Genomic DNA, 14,973 nt, shown 5'->3' with positions numbered 1-14,973 from the left:
GGTTTCCATTGTTGGAACTCCTAAAGTTCCAATAAGGAATTTTTTAATTGTCTTTATAATTTCGTTACAATGTTTAATTTGTAATGAATTTTACATGCTTCTTTCATAACACCTTTAAAAATATCAGTTTAAAATACCTTTAAAAATTGTAGCTTCGAAATAAAATTGTCAAAGTTGATTTATAATGCACTAAAATTTTACGAAGAAAAATATATATAGAAAGAAAACGGTTAAAACCCATGTCTAACCAAAATACGCAAAATTCCTGTAAAGGAAGAGAAGAAAACTCTCCAAAATATTCAGAACGTTATAATATTTGTATCGGAAATGACGTTCTCGCGAAGCTCTGTATAAAGAGTTAAAAATAAGAAAGAGTATATAAAATTTTTGGAAGTTTTGAAATATTTTGAATATCAGCCACATCGTATGATGTACATCAACGATGAGGCTCTAAGTTTAACCCGCCCTGTTGTCATTCTCGTAGTAGTAGTAGTGTAAAATATTTTGGTTCGTCATTGAAGGGACAGTGAATGGAAGAGAATTGTTGTGAGCTGATATTTTTCGTTCTTTTATACATGGATAGGGATTGTAGTAATAAGTTTAAGCATTGACCTTAAAGCCCTGTTTTCATGAGAGCGATTTGCGAGAAAAATACAGCGATTTGCGAGAAAAAACCTGAAAAAAATCGCGCGAGAATTTTTCTTGCCTGTTTTCATGTTTGCGAGAGCTTTGAGACAATAGCGAGAAAGAGCCTGCGAGATCTATTTTAGCGATATCGCAAACGTCTGTCCGGTTTTGATCTCTTCGCTCTCGCTTCAGCGATTTTTATAACATTCCTCTACGTCACAACTTAACTAAAGTTAATCAGCCAATAAAACTGAATAAAAATTGTCACGCGCTTTTTGTTAAATTATTTACCAACATTAGGCCTAATTTTAAAAACTGCGGGAAAGGACTTTTTTCTCTTTGAGCGCGTGCAGGATAGAGACGGTTATTAACATTAGGCTTAAGTTTTGAGAAACCATTTATATATTTCTTTATTTTTTTATTACAATCTTAAATCTGTCGGAAGAAAATGCCTACGAATAATGAATATTTCAATCCTTTTATCGAACCTTTGAACAGTATAATTAATCAAATATAAACCTGGGAATGGCGGTAATGTCAAATTTTCATCTGTGTTGAAGCTTTAGATACTACTAACCAACGTTTCATAATGTCGCTCGGATTTTCTGGTTCCCCTCACTGGGTGAGCCCACCATCTACTTTTTGTTTAAACTGTTAATTTCTGTTTAAACTGAATAAAATTTGCAAAACCAAAAGCTTCTTTCTCAGAAGTAAATCCTTGGATTTATGTAGAACCGCCTTTTCATGTCGGCTTAATATGTTTAAAAATCGGACGTGAAATCACATTCTTATAAAAAATCGCTCTTCATGAAAACGAAAAAGTACAAGCGAGAACTTGAACTAAGTCTCGCTAAAATCTTGTAGCGATATCGCTGTTTGGAAACTCGCTCTCGCTCTCGCAAATCGCTTCGAATCTCGCTCTCATGAAAACGGGGCTTAATTGTCAAGTGAGGTTAGTGATTGTGAATTGTGTTTTACGTTTTCTCGATACATCTAAAGCGAAAGAAACTATTATAGGATTGCCTTAATATAATAGAAGGGATTAAAATCTCCCTTTTAAATTTCTGTCACCCGTTGACAATAAGGATTTCACGCATTCAATCCCGCTCCTCTATTTAAACATTGAAGGAAATCGATGTTAACTTTAAATGCAAAAGCAAGTATATATTGATGGTATATTTCTAATGGTCTTAAGGGGGAAGTCTAGCGATTTGAAGTACGCAGATAAGCCACTAGAGGCAGCACTTTACATTTTTGTTTTGCCTAACCGAAAATATAGATGGCTCGAAAAATCGTCTCTTGAGAAGGGCGGTTTGGGGGAGGTGCGAAAAATATCATGTCTAAATAAACTTCATGGGGACAGTCTAAGCTGCTAATGCAGGCGAAACTATTTCTATGGAACCAAAATTATGAAGGGTAAAACTGTCGAACCCTTCCTAGAAAAAACAGGGAAGGTTAATCCCTAACAGGACAAAGAAGATGGGGTGGGGTTTTGAGAAATAGTTGGTATCTATCAAACCTTTTGAAGGGTTGAAACTATGCATTTACGACTTAAAAATGGAGTTTTATTTAAAAAGAAGTACTCTCACAGAAACAAAGAATATAATATTTTTGCCTTATAGAAATGACAGATTTCATAGTGAATACCTGTTAAATATAGTTCGATTTGTCCTATAAATCGCGCATGTACACGACGGAAAGTTAACCGAAAATATCTTCTTCACTCTTATTAGTGTTTCAATTTATGGTTAATTCTGTTTGCCTTAAGTAATAATCCTGTTAAAGGGAGAGTGAAGTGGAAAGTCAAGTGAGTCTTTATCGATTCTTAAACCAGAAATAATATAAGAAACCTCCCTACCGGAAGGGAGGTTTCTTATATTACTTTTGCTTAAACCAATTATAAGACCATTTTGTATAGTGAAGCATACAGAAAATATCTCTGTTTGTGAAGAGAAAAGCAGGGCGTTACGCGATTGGTCAGAGGTCCGTATTTAAAATTATCCATAAAATCTGAACCTAATTTGAATTTTAAAATCATTCGGAGATATAACCTGTATGTTTCACTATGCAGAATGGTCTTATAATTAGTAGAAGAATCGATAAAAAAATCACTTAATTTTCCTCTTCACCCTCCCTTTAAAGAGCTCTGCGTTTCTTACTATAGTCATTTTAATGGATACAGTTACGAGTTGGTATTGTCGAATGAAAGAAGTTTCGGATTCAAGAAACGCGGCAAATGGTTCGGAGTCGTAGGAATGCTTCAAAGAAAAGTAAAGATGAATTTTATACATCTCACACACAAACCCCAAACCTTTAATTTTTTATGTACAAACTTGTCACTGTCGCTCACATATTACATTATTTATGGAAAGTTATATTTCACAAAAAAATAAAATTCTTAAAATTATTTAACCTTCCTGTATAGTTATTCCAAATTCTCAAAGGTTATTTTAAAAGTAAAGATGAATTTTACACATCTCACTTACACACAAACCCCAAACCAAGAAGCGATATCTAGTTTACTAGGGAGAAGGTATAAGATGCCTAAGTTTTCGCGCACAATAGTCTCAGTCCCCCTTTCAAAATACAAGGGGGGGGCGTTAAAGGAGGCCGGGCTATTTCACCTCTCCTCAGTCGGAAAATACGTAATTTTCGTCATTCGCGTCGCGCTGACGTGAGTTTTCAAGAACCAATGAGATGCTGGTTTTAATTTAGAGGCGGGGATTAACTCCGGACCTACGTTTGGACTGGAGATAAAGCTGGAAATGTGGAGAATTTATACCTTCTCCCTAATAAACTAGATATCACTTCTTGCCCAAACCTTTTATTTATTATGTACAAGTTGTCACTGTCTCTCACATATTGCATTATTTATGGAAAGTTATATTTCACCAAAAAAATTTCTTAAAATCATTTAACACTCCTGTATAGTTATTCCAAATTCTCAAAGGTTATTTTACGGCATTTAGTTCAAAGAAAAATAGTTTTAAAAACTTGACAAATTAAGAATCTTTATTATTAATTAAAAGTGGCTTTGGGTTGACCATACATTTTAACCATTGCTATATTTCGTGCCTTTGTGTCATCATAAAAGAGACGAGCTCAGACCTGATAGGCTTAAACGTGACCCCTGGTGAAATCTTATCCGATTTTAACGAAACTTGTCTTAATTTAAAGAGAAAATTACCTTCTACTTCAATGATTTAGGAAGTTAACTTCAGCATGACGCTTCAGAACAGCTTCCCAAGAAGTCTAGTAGTGGATTTTGTCCATCCAGATGTCAACGAGAAAGCCACCTTCGTTTTGCGCGCTCCGCTTCAATTGCCAAGAGCCTTGGCACTAATTAAACCATTTAGCTTGGAAGTAAGTACACCAGTAAAGGCGCTCAAAATATCATAGGACGGACGCTGGCAAAAGAGACTAGTGCGTGGTAAGCTTTAGTGATCCAAAAGATAATTTAGTCCTAAAGAGACCTAATAAAGAGTTACTTTTTCCACTGGAAAATTAAAGGTGAGCTTAAGAGAGTACATCTCATCCAGACCCGAGACCACCTAACCCATGGACAGAAAAATCATGTTAAACCCGCGTTAACAAATGGCAATGCGTAGCACGCGCCCTCACGCGTCTAACGACCGCAATTTATCGCCAAATGCCCCGTAAAGAAAACATTGTCTGTAATAGTTCGGGATATATTTAAACAGATTTTATAAACAATACCAGAGTGATATTTACAAAACTAAATTGATAGATCGCTTATGAATCTTTAATGAGAGAGAGAGGCTAAAATAAATAAATAATGAAATTCAACTTAATGTTATAATTTAGTCAGATTTTCTCCCCATATCGGTGAAGGGAGACCTCTAGTCCTCAAAAAACCAAAATGGCGCGAATTTTACTAGGGTTTGGTGAAAAACTTCCTACCTACGCCACCACAGCGCTAGTGTTAGTCGTTGCTCTAAGCAAACCTAGCTCCCTATTCAGTTTGCCTGTCCATGGGTTAGGTGCATGGTCTGAGATCTCAATTTACCCAAGTCCATCTTGAAACAGTAATTTGAAATTTTTTAGTAACTTTGTCGTACCAGAAAATAAACTGATTCTAATTTACCTCCTACACTAAATACATTAAGCAGTACTAAGAAATTCGAACGATCCAAGATTACTAATCTCCTGTTGCTCGTGCCGTGACTTGCTTGTCGCCACCGCGTCTAGTTTTTCCAAGGATGATGGGGGTAGGATTCGAAATCTGAGATAAATATAGGCGCGCTAACTGTGGAACGACCCATTTTTGGTGGGACGCCAAAAATGGGGAGGAATAGTCGGACGCATTGGTAATTGGCTGAGAAGGGCTACAGACGAACCAATTACAATTGAGTTCGACCATCCCCCCTTTTTGGCGTTCCACCCAATCTGAGCCGTTGCACAGTTAGCGCACCTATTTCTATCAGATTTAGCATCCTCCTCCATCATCCTTGGTTTTCCATAGGGAGCTAACAACTGGCTAGGGGGAAGAGATAGTCTGACGTCACGCAGCCCCTCTCTGGTTGGAATTTTTCGCGTAGAATACTGTTTCCAACCGTTAGGGGTGTGACGTTTCAGGCTCAGAACTGTTAACTCCCTATAGCGTTTGAAAGATCCAGGCTAAACAAATTTCTTTATTGTACCTTTGCTAGGTATGGATTTGCATTCTGTGCCTGTTTCCCGCTATGGCCATTTTCTTGAAGTTTTTGGCGGTGCGATTCTTTGTCGATTTGATGGCCTCGAATAACAGGTTCTTTTGGTCGTTCGGTGAGGCTCTTTGGTACGAATACGGCGCCCTCCTTGACGCCGGTGCCGAACAACCCAGGCAATTGGATCGCAGTTCCATGAAAGTCGGCTTGATTGGTTGGTTCATCTTTTCGATGATCGCCTACGCTTCCTTTTCGGGTCAACTAAGTAAGAAGCAAAATGTCTTTCATATATTTCGCTATATTAATTTGTAGATGTAATTTGGTTTGCACGCGTACTCGCGATTTTCATAGACAAGTTTATCCCTAGAAGTTCGAAAATAAATCGTTGTCTCAGAGGCGAGGGGTTCGGTTTGCACGCGTACTCGCGATTTTCATAGACAAGTTTACCCCTAGAAGTTCGAAAATAAATCGTTGTCTCAGAGGCGAGGGGTTAGTCACTTTAATAATCAGGTGTACACAACCGCAGAAATCGATTACTTGATTTCTGGAACTCTTAGAAAATCATCAGTAATCACAATCATTTTTGTATGTAATCAAAGGTAATCAGAAATCTCCGATAATAAATGGAAATCATGTGAAATCTTGAGAAAATCAGAAATAATCACATGATTTACTTGTAATATTTTGTAATCACCTCGGAAATCACACATTTCGTGAAATAACCACACATAATCAATCGAGGAACTCGAAAATCTAAAATAAAAATCGTAATCAGTTCAGATAGAAATAATTACTGTATTCATCGTAATTCACGATGAATCCAGTGGTAATCACGGCATTCACCAAAAAATCAACAGAATTCGTTGGAATTCAAACAGGAATCACAAGTAATCTGCGGCAATAACGGGAAATCAGTGTAAAGATTATGGAAATCACCGAAAATAATCCCAATCACAGAAATCAAGGAATTCGTTCAGTAATCAACGGAATTCACATCCAGAAATCAGCTGTACAAAATTTTGGCGAATGACTAGCCCCTCGCTCAGAGGCAATTAGAATCACGCGTCGCCTCCACTTTCCTTACTGTCTCACTTTTTGTTATCTCATTGTGTTTATGTTAATTATGGTGTCTTTTTTGCGCAGTTTCATTTTTGAACTTTCCGGGTTTGGAGGATCCGATCGACACTCTTGACCAATTAGCCGCCGCTGTCCATCAAGGGAAGATAGTTGCGGGCAGTTTGCGTAGCACTTTCTTTCATCAAGCCATAGAGGTCAGTCATAAAAGGAAAAAAGTAGTTTTTGTGATCACGTTTAGCTTAGGTGAATACAGCGCTAGCTCCCTTTGACAAGTGCTTTTATATTTTCAGTGACTGTGGTACACTAAAAAAATCATGTATAACCCCTCTTATTTAAGTTCTAGCTTTCAAAATTTATTTGAAGTTTAGAATTGTCTTGATATAGTTGAATTCCCTTTCTCGTGAGTCGTATAATTTTGGTATCACCAAAGCGCCCATTTTTAACATGACCTAAAACTATCTTTTACGTGTGGTTATAACCTGTCTGGTTGGTTATGTTTCGATTTCGAAAGGTTTAATACTTTAAGGGGCATGAAGGCAGCGTTCAACTACCGGCAACTGGAAAATACAGTCTCTCTCCGTTTGCGGTTTTTTTGGCCACGCTATACGTCATGAGTGGCTAAGAGAAATTTTTTAGCGTTGCTAGATCTCTTCAAAATGGCGTCTGCTGCCAAAAATTAATTACAAAAGCGTACTTTGAAGGTGCTCGTGAAGAACCAATTTTAAATTTGAAAACGATTCAGTTTATTCTCAGCAGTAATGATTCCATAGTAATATTGGGTGCAAAAAGCATTTTATACATATTTTTAAAATTATTCTTCAAACCAATGTTTTTGTAGCTCTCGTAAAAATCATAAGGCATGGTTTTCACTTGGCGTAAATCATGACTTTTCGTCCGACGTCAAGTGCATGACAACGGAAAAAAAACATAGTTACGCTGGACAGAAATTACGTGTACTGTGGCGATATTGGTTTTCTTTTTTTTTAGGCCGCGTTTTTGCTAACGCTCCACGCGAGCCAATCAGCAATGAGCTCGAGTCGTGACGTCATTTTCGACCACGCGTGTTCGGAAAAGGACGTCCGCTGTCCGCCATGTCTTTATTTATTTAGTTCCTAATCGAGTTAGTTACTAGTACAAATTAGAGATGGCCGATACCAGGCTTAACCCGATACCGATCGATACCGGTACAAACATGAACCGATACCGATCGATACCGATATTTACTCACTATGATCCAAAACCCGATACTTCAACCGATACCAATATGGTATCGGTTCATCCCTAGAGTAGTAGGCGCGTACTAAGAAAGATTTTTGCTTATTAGTTGTCAGATAAACTGAATTCAGGTACTTTTATATAAATGAGAACTCGTCACGATTGAAATTCATAGAAATGAGATATTATCACCATCATTACGTTTCTAAAATACCTAAAAATGTCATGTAGCGCCATATAACTTCTTTTAAACGAGTATCGGGTTAGTATCGGTATCGAACCAACCGATCCGATACTATCGGGAAACCCCGATATGGTATCGGTACCGGTTCATCCCTAGTACAAATCCCTGAGATTGACAAAGTCAAATGCTGAAAGTTTTATTGAAGAGGTTCGGAGCCATCAATATCTTTATGATATTAGACACAAAGGTTACAAAGACCAAAAAAGAAAGATGTCCGCAATTGGTACAATGTTCAGTTTATTTGGTAAGTCTTGGTTCCATTATTTGCGAGAACTACGCTAAGTGAAAACGCTAAAACGATGGGCGACAACGTAAGAAAACCAATCTGACGTTTGACGTCCAGCTGCAAAGTTGTTTTTTCGGTCAAGTGGGAGCTTTAGTCGCCATTACGAAACGGATGAACTAAGAAATAACGTACTCCCTTGCCATTTGGTTCGTTGACAGTTCGATTAAAAACGTCACGTGACAACCGGAATTGAAAACATCTTTGAACCAAAAAATTGGACTCCGTTGCGAGTTGTTGAAAACAGCCGACGCCAGGCTTAAAATGCTTTTCGTATACTTGTAGGCGATTAGTACCGGTCGTTTAGGTCACTTGGGCGACGGAGTCAGACGAGACCCGATCAGTTTCGGGGCGACATCGGTGCCTTTGGGTGTCTTGAAGGTCTTGCACTAGAAGTATGCCTTCGGTTGGGGCCGAGAGAACATGCGAGGGTCAGTCGCTCGGTTGGGAGAACATAATTTTCACTTTCTTAGTGACCAACTCGTTTAACACTTTCTTGGGACACGCTGGTAAGCAAACATACGCAGTAGTCTTCGTGTAACTTTACTTTCAATTTTCAGAAAATTATTATTGTCTATCCCGGAGATCTAGTATTACCAGAAGTATATAATACTTCTCTTCGAGAGAAGGGCACCACAAAGCGGTGTAAGTGTAACTTCATTCTTCCCAACAGCAGAGCATTTGGAGCAAGCTTAGGTTACTAAACCGAATCACATACGCGATAAATTATTATTACTCTATTAGCGTTTAGCTATTTGGCAAGACGCATGCGCTTGTGGATTTATGTCCCACGTCATGACAATCAAGATTTGTGGGTAATTGCTGGGATTTATTACCAAACAATTATAGAATTCACCCTAGCACGATGCGCGATGCCCATCTGAAGTTTGATGAGCGGGAGATCAAACAAAATGGGTAAGCCTGGGAAGAATAACTAAAGTATTAAGAGGATACAGAGTGTCATCCTTCTTCTATTATCTCCTTCTGGTAATACGTCGTAGTTAAATTGAAGCTGTCATGTAAAGATGAAATTGGAAATAGTACCTTTTATAGCACTCTTTGACGCGTGAGTTGATCACTCTTATCCTGGAAAGTATAAGACTAAGGCTTTCTATGGCACTCATCCCTGTTAAAAAAAGCGTATGATTTAAATGGCCACTAAAACAATGTAAATAACCACTAGATTTTGAAACCACCAATAGAATTTAATCTCCCGGTTGTCATAACAACCACTTAAAAAAATAATTCGCCCTTAATTTGCTCAATCACTAAAAAATGGAATAAGACTTTAAAAAATATAAAATCTACCTTTAACCTAATTCTCATCGCATTTTCTAATGCCAACAGCCAACTCATAATCGAAATGTCTTCGCAACTGACGAAGCTTCGATATGTCTCTGAATCAGAAGAAGAATCGGTGCAGGAAGATAGTACTACAAAAACCGTAAAAGCAAAACGAAAGTGTGCAAAATGGCGGATAGTTAAAACTTTCACTGCAAGAGCCGATGCTGATGCCCATGTGTCTGCCGACTGGGCGAAACATCACACGAACAATTGCATCAGTTCAGTGACAGTGTACTACTACTGCAAGAATCATGGTGAACCGTGTCCTGCTAAATCTAAATTGGTAATTCCAAGTAATATCGATTGTAAATTTGACTTTTATGAGTCCGAATCTACTCATCTCAATGCAAAATCTGACAAAAGTGGTTTAGAGAAAGAGTTGAAGAAAGAAATTCTTTCACTTGTGAATGTTGGTGTAACTAAACCAAATGCAATTCTTCGTGCACTTGCAGAGAAAGGAGATATTATTCCATAAAAAAGTCAGAAAATTAGCTTTTTAAGTTACGAAAAAAGAAAGAATGGTATTCCAGTTATTTATTTAAGCCAATTAATGAAATGGTGTGAAGCCAAAAGCCTGCTTCCAAGCGGAACTGACGAACCTTATGTGGTGCAATACAAGTCCAATGTTGATGAAACTGATTATGATAACAATTACTTCCATGTTTTTGCTTCAACTCGAAGATTGCTGAGTTTAGATCCATTATCAAAATCCTTGCAAGCTGATGCGACATACAAATTGAACTGGGAAGGCTTTTCAGTTCTGGTTGTTGGAATTCCAGACAAAGATAAGCATTTTCATCCAATAGCTATAATGCTTTCTAGTCACGAAAGAACTGAGGACTTTCAATTCTGCTTTCAATCTTTGAAAAAGGGTGTAGAATCTACAATTCTACAAAGATTGCCATTAGGTACATAGTTAAGTTATGGGTTATTTTTAATGCATGATAAATCGATTATCTTTTTACAGGCACGTTCCTGGGAAATATGATGATGATTGTGAAGTCCTGGTCAACTGACCGAGACCCATCAAATATTAACGCTAAAATCTTCAAAACAATGCCTACGTATAACTTGCACATAATGACCAGAGCGTATCAGTGGGTTCGTACGGCTCCCGTGGTGTTTGAAGACGAAGGAACTGACACAATTGATTGTTATGTCGCTGCAAGTCATCGAGCTTCTGTGACAGCAGAAGTTGTTAAATTACGCTCAAGACGATTCCGTAGCTTCGATGCGTTTAAGGAAAATTATTTGAATATTTATCTTATCAAGTTAAATTTGTTGACCTGCATGGGAACATTCATCGTGTACTTGTGCTTTTTTTTTTAAAGAATTTTGCGTGTAAAAGTATATCTACGGACTTTCTGTAATGCGAAAACTTTGTATCTTTCCTGACACTGCTAAGCAAGTACCAATTGGCCAAAAACGTAAAAGAGGCCGGCCTGAAAGAACGAAGAAAGCCCTTATTCGCCAGTAAAGTGGTGTGATTATTTTGAATAAAAACAAAAGTAAATAGATATCAAAAAGTTAATAGCTTTAAGTCAATCATACCTTCCCGCCTGCATGCTATGTAAAATTAGTATCGAGTATCACGTGGCTTGCTTGTAACCAATAGGATGTTCGCATGACGTCATAGAAGCGACAAGAGATATTGGAAAGCAGTACAAATTACTGAGCATCATGGGAGTAAATTTAGGGCAATATCATTGGTAGCCGCGCTTACGTGATGGAAAATGGCGCCGTAGTAGTGCGGGTAATAGCTGAATTATGGTAAATTATATTAAAATACTAGTCTAAAACTGTAATTAGTTTCATAATGCCGCGTAAAAAACGATTTTAGTTTCGCCTTCGGTATCGACCCAGTGCAATTTTTATCTGAAACCTACGAATAATACCTCATACTCTTGCATCATGTTGCAAACAAAAGTTTTCAAACGTCCTTGGCTCTCCCAACATTGTAGTATTGTTTTACGTTGATCTTTTTGTTTCACGAATTCGTCATAATCATATTCCTTATCCATTTTTCATATTACTATTTTATCACATTCATAGGCAATCACATGAAGTCTTCACAGATTTTGTACTAGGCCTAGGCTATACTGTTACAGTCTCACAGCAGACAGCTGATTGAAATTACCTTTAGAACGCATGCGCGTCGATTAAACCTTCAACAACCCGCACTACTTTGTCTGAGCGGCGCGACACTAGATACGATAGGTACATGTCAAGTGGTTCGCTAGGTGCTACGCCATTTGTGCGCTGCCGCGGAATAGGAGCGGGAATCTCAACTTTCATAACGCGCCCATGACGGGGAGATATTAACTTCTTGTTTATAATCTATTTACTTCTGATAAAAACTAGAAATGTTTTTTTAATTATTAATGGTGAATTAATTTTTTTGGTGAATGCCCACGTTAAGGGCTAATTAATTTTTTTAAGTGGTTGCTATGACAACCGGGAGATAACATTATTTTAGTGGTAGTAAAATCTAGTGGTGAATTACATTGTTTAAGTGGGGGATTATATATAAGCGTTAAAAAAACTGCTTTTCACATATTTAAATTGAGCCTATATAATTCTCCTAAGAATCCCACGATGGGAGATTGTAGTAGAGTTTCAAGGCGTTTGGACCAGTAGATACGAAGATACTCTTACTCTTAGCACTGAATCTCTCATTTTGACATGGCAAATTATTTTTCCAAAGAAAACGATCCATTTTGAAAGAGTCCCTTAATTTTGGGTTCATTTGAATTCAAAGGAATCAGAAATTAACTTCAAGTAAGAGTCGCACTTATACATGGTAATCGAATTCTTTGAACGGACTTCTAGCTCGATTAGCATCCGTCCGTGAGCGCGTGATCGAGTGGGCCGTGGTCCATCTCACTTACCATCCCCCTTTCGTACCACCTCCTTTTATCAAAATATTTGGGATGATCTGTTGAAACAGTTTTTCTCGGATCGTCTCTATTTTTAACCGAAATTACGAACCACGCTTAGCCGTTTAGTTATTTCCACACTGCTGGTGAGCTAATCTCACCAAGTTAATAGGTACTAATGAATAGAGCTTGAAGGTTTCGAATATGAACTTCGCGAGTCTTACATTTTCCTTGGAAAAAAGTCATTAACTTCTGCTTGAATGAAGTGATCAGTTCCTGTTGTCAATTGATGGTGAAACACATGAACACTTCCCTTTTAGAGCTGTGATTGGTTAATAATGAAGTAATACTTTTCAATCTTCAAAGTGCCAAAAGGCTCTCCGCTTCGAGTTCCCCTCAATATGGTGTAAGCTCTTCAAAAATACATCCACTTTGCTTAATTAATGCGCAATGTTATTTTAATTTTTTATTCTAAAAATACACCATATGCATGCTAAAATCCTGAATTTAAAAATGGCATTGAAATCCAAAATATTTCTTGGTCCCGCACGTTTCATCCATCCGAAAGCGATCAAGAGCCCGTAGTTAATGAAAGGCGAAAAATAACCTGAGAGGGTTAGACCTAAACTGCAAAAATCAGCAAAATTTGATAGATCTTTCAAAACATTACCACTGTGATGTAGTTTTACCAAGGATAAAGAATGCGCGTGAGGAAATTTGTTCTCACGCTACAGGATATGCAACTCCCTATCTCGGACGACAGCTTATTCTGTAAATACTCTGTTACAACATCGGTTGTCAGCACGCGCAAACCTAGGTCTCTATGTAACATAGCTTTTAAACTTCAGGACTTAAAATATCCGCTAGTTTTTTAGCTCGAGTGCACGGCATGAGTTTCAAATACGTGTAGTAGGCTGTAGGCAATTTCACAAGTATTCTCCATGAAATTTCAAACTAATTTTAATTTTAAAATATCTGTCATTTCAAACCAATATCTAACTAATTTTGATCTTTCCCCTTTCACATTGTTTTCAAAGGCACTTTTAATTAATGAACCTAAGAATTTGCTACAGCGAGGATAAACTCGCACGCTGTCAGCTTGCAAATTGATTCGCGTTCTCAAGGATGTCCAACTCCGCACACATTATATGGCCCATTCGCGCACAGTTTTTACATTGCAAATTTAGTTCACCATTTTTTACCATAACCCATTTCCACACAGTTTGCAAATAAAACATTTTTATTTTCTTGTTGATTAGGTTTGATTCGGTTAGGGTTAGGTTAGGTTCGGTTATATTTTGGTTAGGTTAGGTTATGCTACAATAGGGGCATGCAAACTTGTGATTCGACCATTGCAATATCACTATCGATGTAAAAAAGTGTATTGATAGACGTAAGTAACCATTAAACCAAGTGTGTTTTTGTTAAAAACAAGATGGCCCCGGCCAAATTAGAGCCCCATCGTTTGTAAGGCTCCATCTATCGAGAACATTCTATCTTTGGAATAGGTATTAGTTACCCTTAATCGCCATCCATTTTAAATCATCAATAAATCCCTATCTTATTTAAAAGTATCAATAAAAATCACCAATTCAAGAAATTCTTTATTAGTGAATAGCCCCTCGACGCGTTGCTTTTAACAGTGCTAAAATGATTGCTTGGAACCACTAAATAATCCCAATCCCTTTTAAAATTGGCAATGACTTTTTGTACATCAAACGATGTGGCTAAAAAACAGATAGTTATATTGATTATCCACTCGATGAGTTTACGACATAGACTCTTTTAGATTTATAACATGGACTTATGCCCGGAAGCATTTGAAAGAGAGAGAATTCGGTAAAACACCCAACTTGAGTTCTTTCTTTGTGTAAACCCCGAACTTTTTATTCTATAGAAAGTTGTTCGGATTCTTAGAATATTCATGGCTTAAAGTGTGACAAATTTTAAAGAGAGAATGAAATCTCTCATTTACGGTAAGGCAATATGACAAATTGTGGTGTTCATAAAAGATATACATATATTACTGTTTGTTCATTAATATTTTACACTGCATCCGCATTGTACTGTTATAGATAAATCATCAGCCTTTCCACCTTTAAAATCACCAGTCAATTAAAAATATCACCTAAACACAATTTATCCCTATTCACTCTAAGTGCGTTCATTCATATGTGCATAGTGCATTCGTAATGCATTGTTATAGAGAAATCATAATCGACACCCTTTGAAAATCAAAAATGCCTCTTTTCACTCTCCCTTTAGAAAGACGAACGATACTTCTTCTTCAGACCAAGTCCAACTAATACCCCCATCGTTAGATGTACATCAAACGATGTGACTAAAAAGAAGTAAAAGGAGCATTTTTAATTCCATCAGAAGTAAATAGATTATAAACAAGAAGTTAATATCTCCCCGGCATGGGCGCGTTATGAAAGTTGAGATTCCCGCTCCTATTCCGCGGCAGCGCACAAATGGCGTAGCACCTAGCGAACCACTTGACATGTACCTATCGTATCTAGTGTCGCGCCGCTCAGACAAAGTAGTGCGAGTTGTTGAAGGTTTAATCGACGCGCATGCGTTCTAAAGGACATGAAATAATTAAGTGGCTTAACGAAATTAACGACGACGTCAACGACA

The 14,973-nt window shown here is 37.5% G+C and overlaps 3 protein-coding genes across 3 annotated transcripts; all 3 read left to right on the top strand.

The window, feature by feature from the left end:
• The first annotated feature begins 2,821 nt into the window (after positions 1 to 2,821).
• LOC149668282 (glutamate receptor-like) lies at positions 2,822 to 8,526 on the top strand. Its single transcript, XM_089841173.1, has 5 exons — positions 2,822 to 2,897; positions 3,835 to 3,990; positions 5,298 to 5,559; positions 6,438 to 6,565; positions 8,399 to 8,526. The coding sequence occupies exons 1-5, from the start codon at positions 2,883 to 2,885 to the stop codon at positions 8,504 to 8,506; spliced, it is 669 nt and encodes a 222-aa protein (XP_089697299.1). The 5' UTR covers positions 2,822 to 2,882; the 3' UTR covers positions 8,507 to 8,526.
• A 24-nt stretch (positions 8,527 to 8,550) lies between these two features.
• Positions 8,551 to 9,932, top strand: LOC149668281 (uncharacterized). The gene is made up of 2 exons (XM_089841174.1): positions 8,551 to 8,622; positions 9,461 to 9,932. The coding sequence occupies exon 2, from the start codon at positions 9,477 to 9,479 to the stop codon at positions 9,930 to 9,932; it is 456 nt and encodes a 151-aa protein (XP_089697300.1). The 5' UTR covers positions 8,551 to 8,622; positions 9,461 to 9,476.
• Positions 9,933 to 10,005: 73 nt separating this feature from the next.
• On the top strand, positions 10,006 to 10,886 carry LOC149668280 (uncharacterized). Its single transcript, XM_089841170.1, has 2 exons — positions 10,006 to 10,365; positions 10,425 to 10,886. Exons 1-2 carry the CDS (start codon positions 10,008 to 10,010, stop codon positions 10,784 to 10,786), a joined length of 720 nt encoding a protein of 239 aa, XP_089697296.1. The 5' UTR covers positions 10,006 to 10,007; the 3' UTR covers positions 10,787 to 10,886.
• Positions 10,887 to 14,973: the final 4,087 nt, after the last annotated feature.

The sequence above is a fragment of the Phalangium opilio genome, unplaced genomic scaffold, assembly GCF_054372755.1.
Source record: "Phalangium opilio isolate 3A_F unplaced genomic scaffold, DU_Popi_V2 ptg000056l_1, whole genome shotgun sequence".
NCBI classification, from domain to species: domain Eukaryota; kingdom Metazoa; phylum Arthropoda; class Arachnida; order Opiliones; family Phalangiidae; genus Phalangium; species Phalangium opilio.
Note: the sequence above shows the minus strand (reverse complement) of the source record. Positions and strands in the feature narration are given on the sequence as shown.

Bases quoted from the DNA above. Each gene is read 5' to 3' on its own strand.
- LOC149668281 (XM_089841174.1), top strand. From the start codon at position 9,477: ATGTCTTCGCAACTGACGAAGCTTCGATATGTCTCTGAATCAGAAGAA.
- LOC149668280 (XM_089841170.1), top strand. From the start codon at position 10,008: ATGAAATGGTGTGAAGCCAAAAGCCTGCTTCCAAGCGGAACTGACGAA. The intron at 10,366-10,424 runs GTACATAGTTAA...ATCTTTTTACAG, and splicing joins TCTACAAAGATTGCCATTAG to GCACGTTCCTGGGAAATATG.
- LOC149668282 (XM_089841173.1), top strand. The intron at 3,991-5,297 runs GTAAGTACACCA...TACCTTTGCTAG, and splicing joins TTAAACCATTTAGCTTGGAA to GTATGGATTTGCATTCTGTG. The intron at 5,560-6,437 runs GTAAGAAGCAAA...TTTTTTGCGCAG, and splicing joins TTCCTTTTCGGGTCAACTAA to TTTCATTTTTGAACTTTCCG.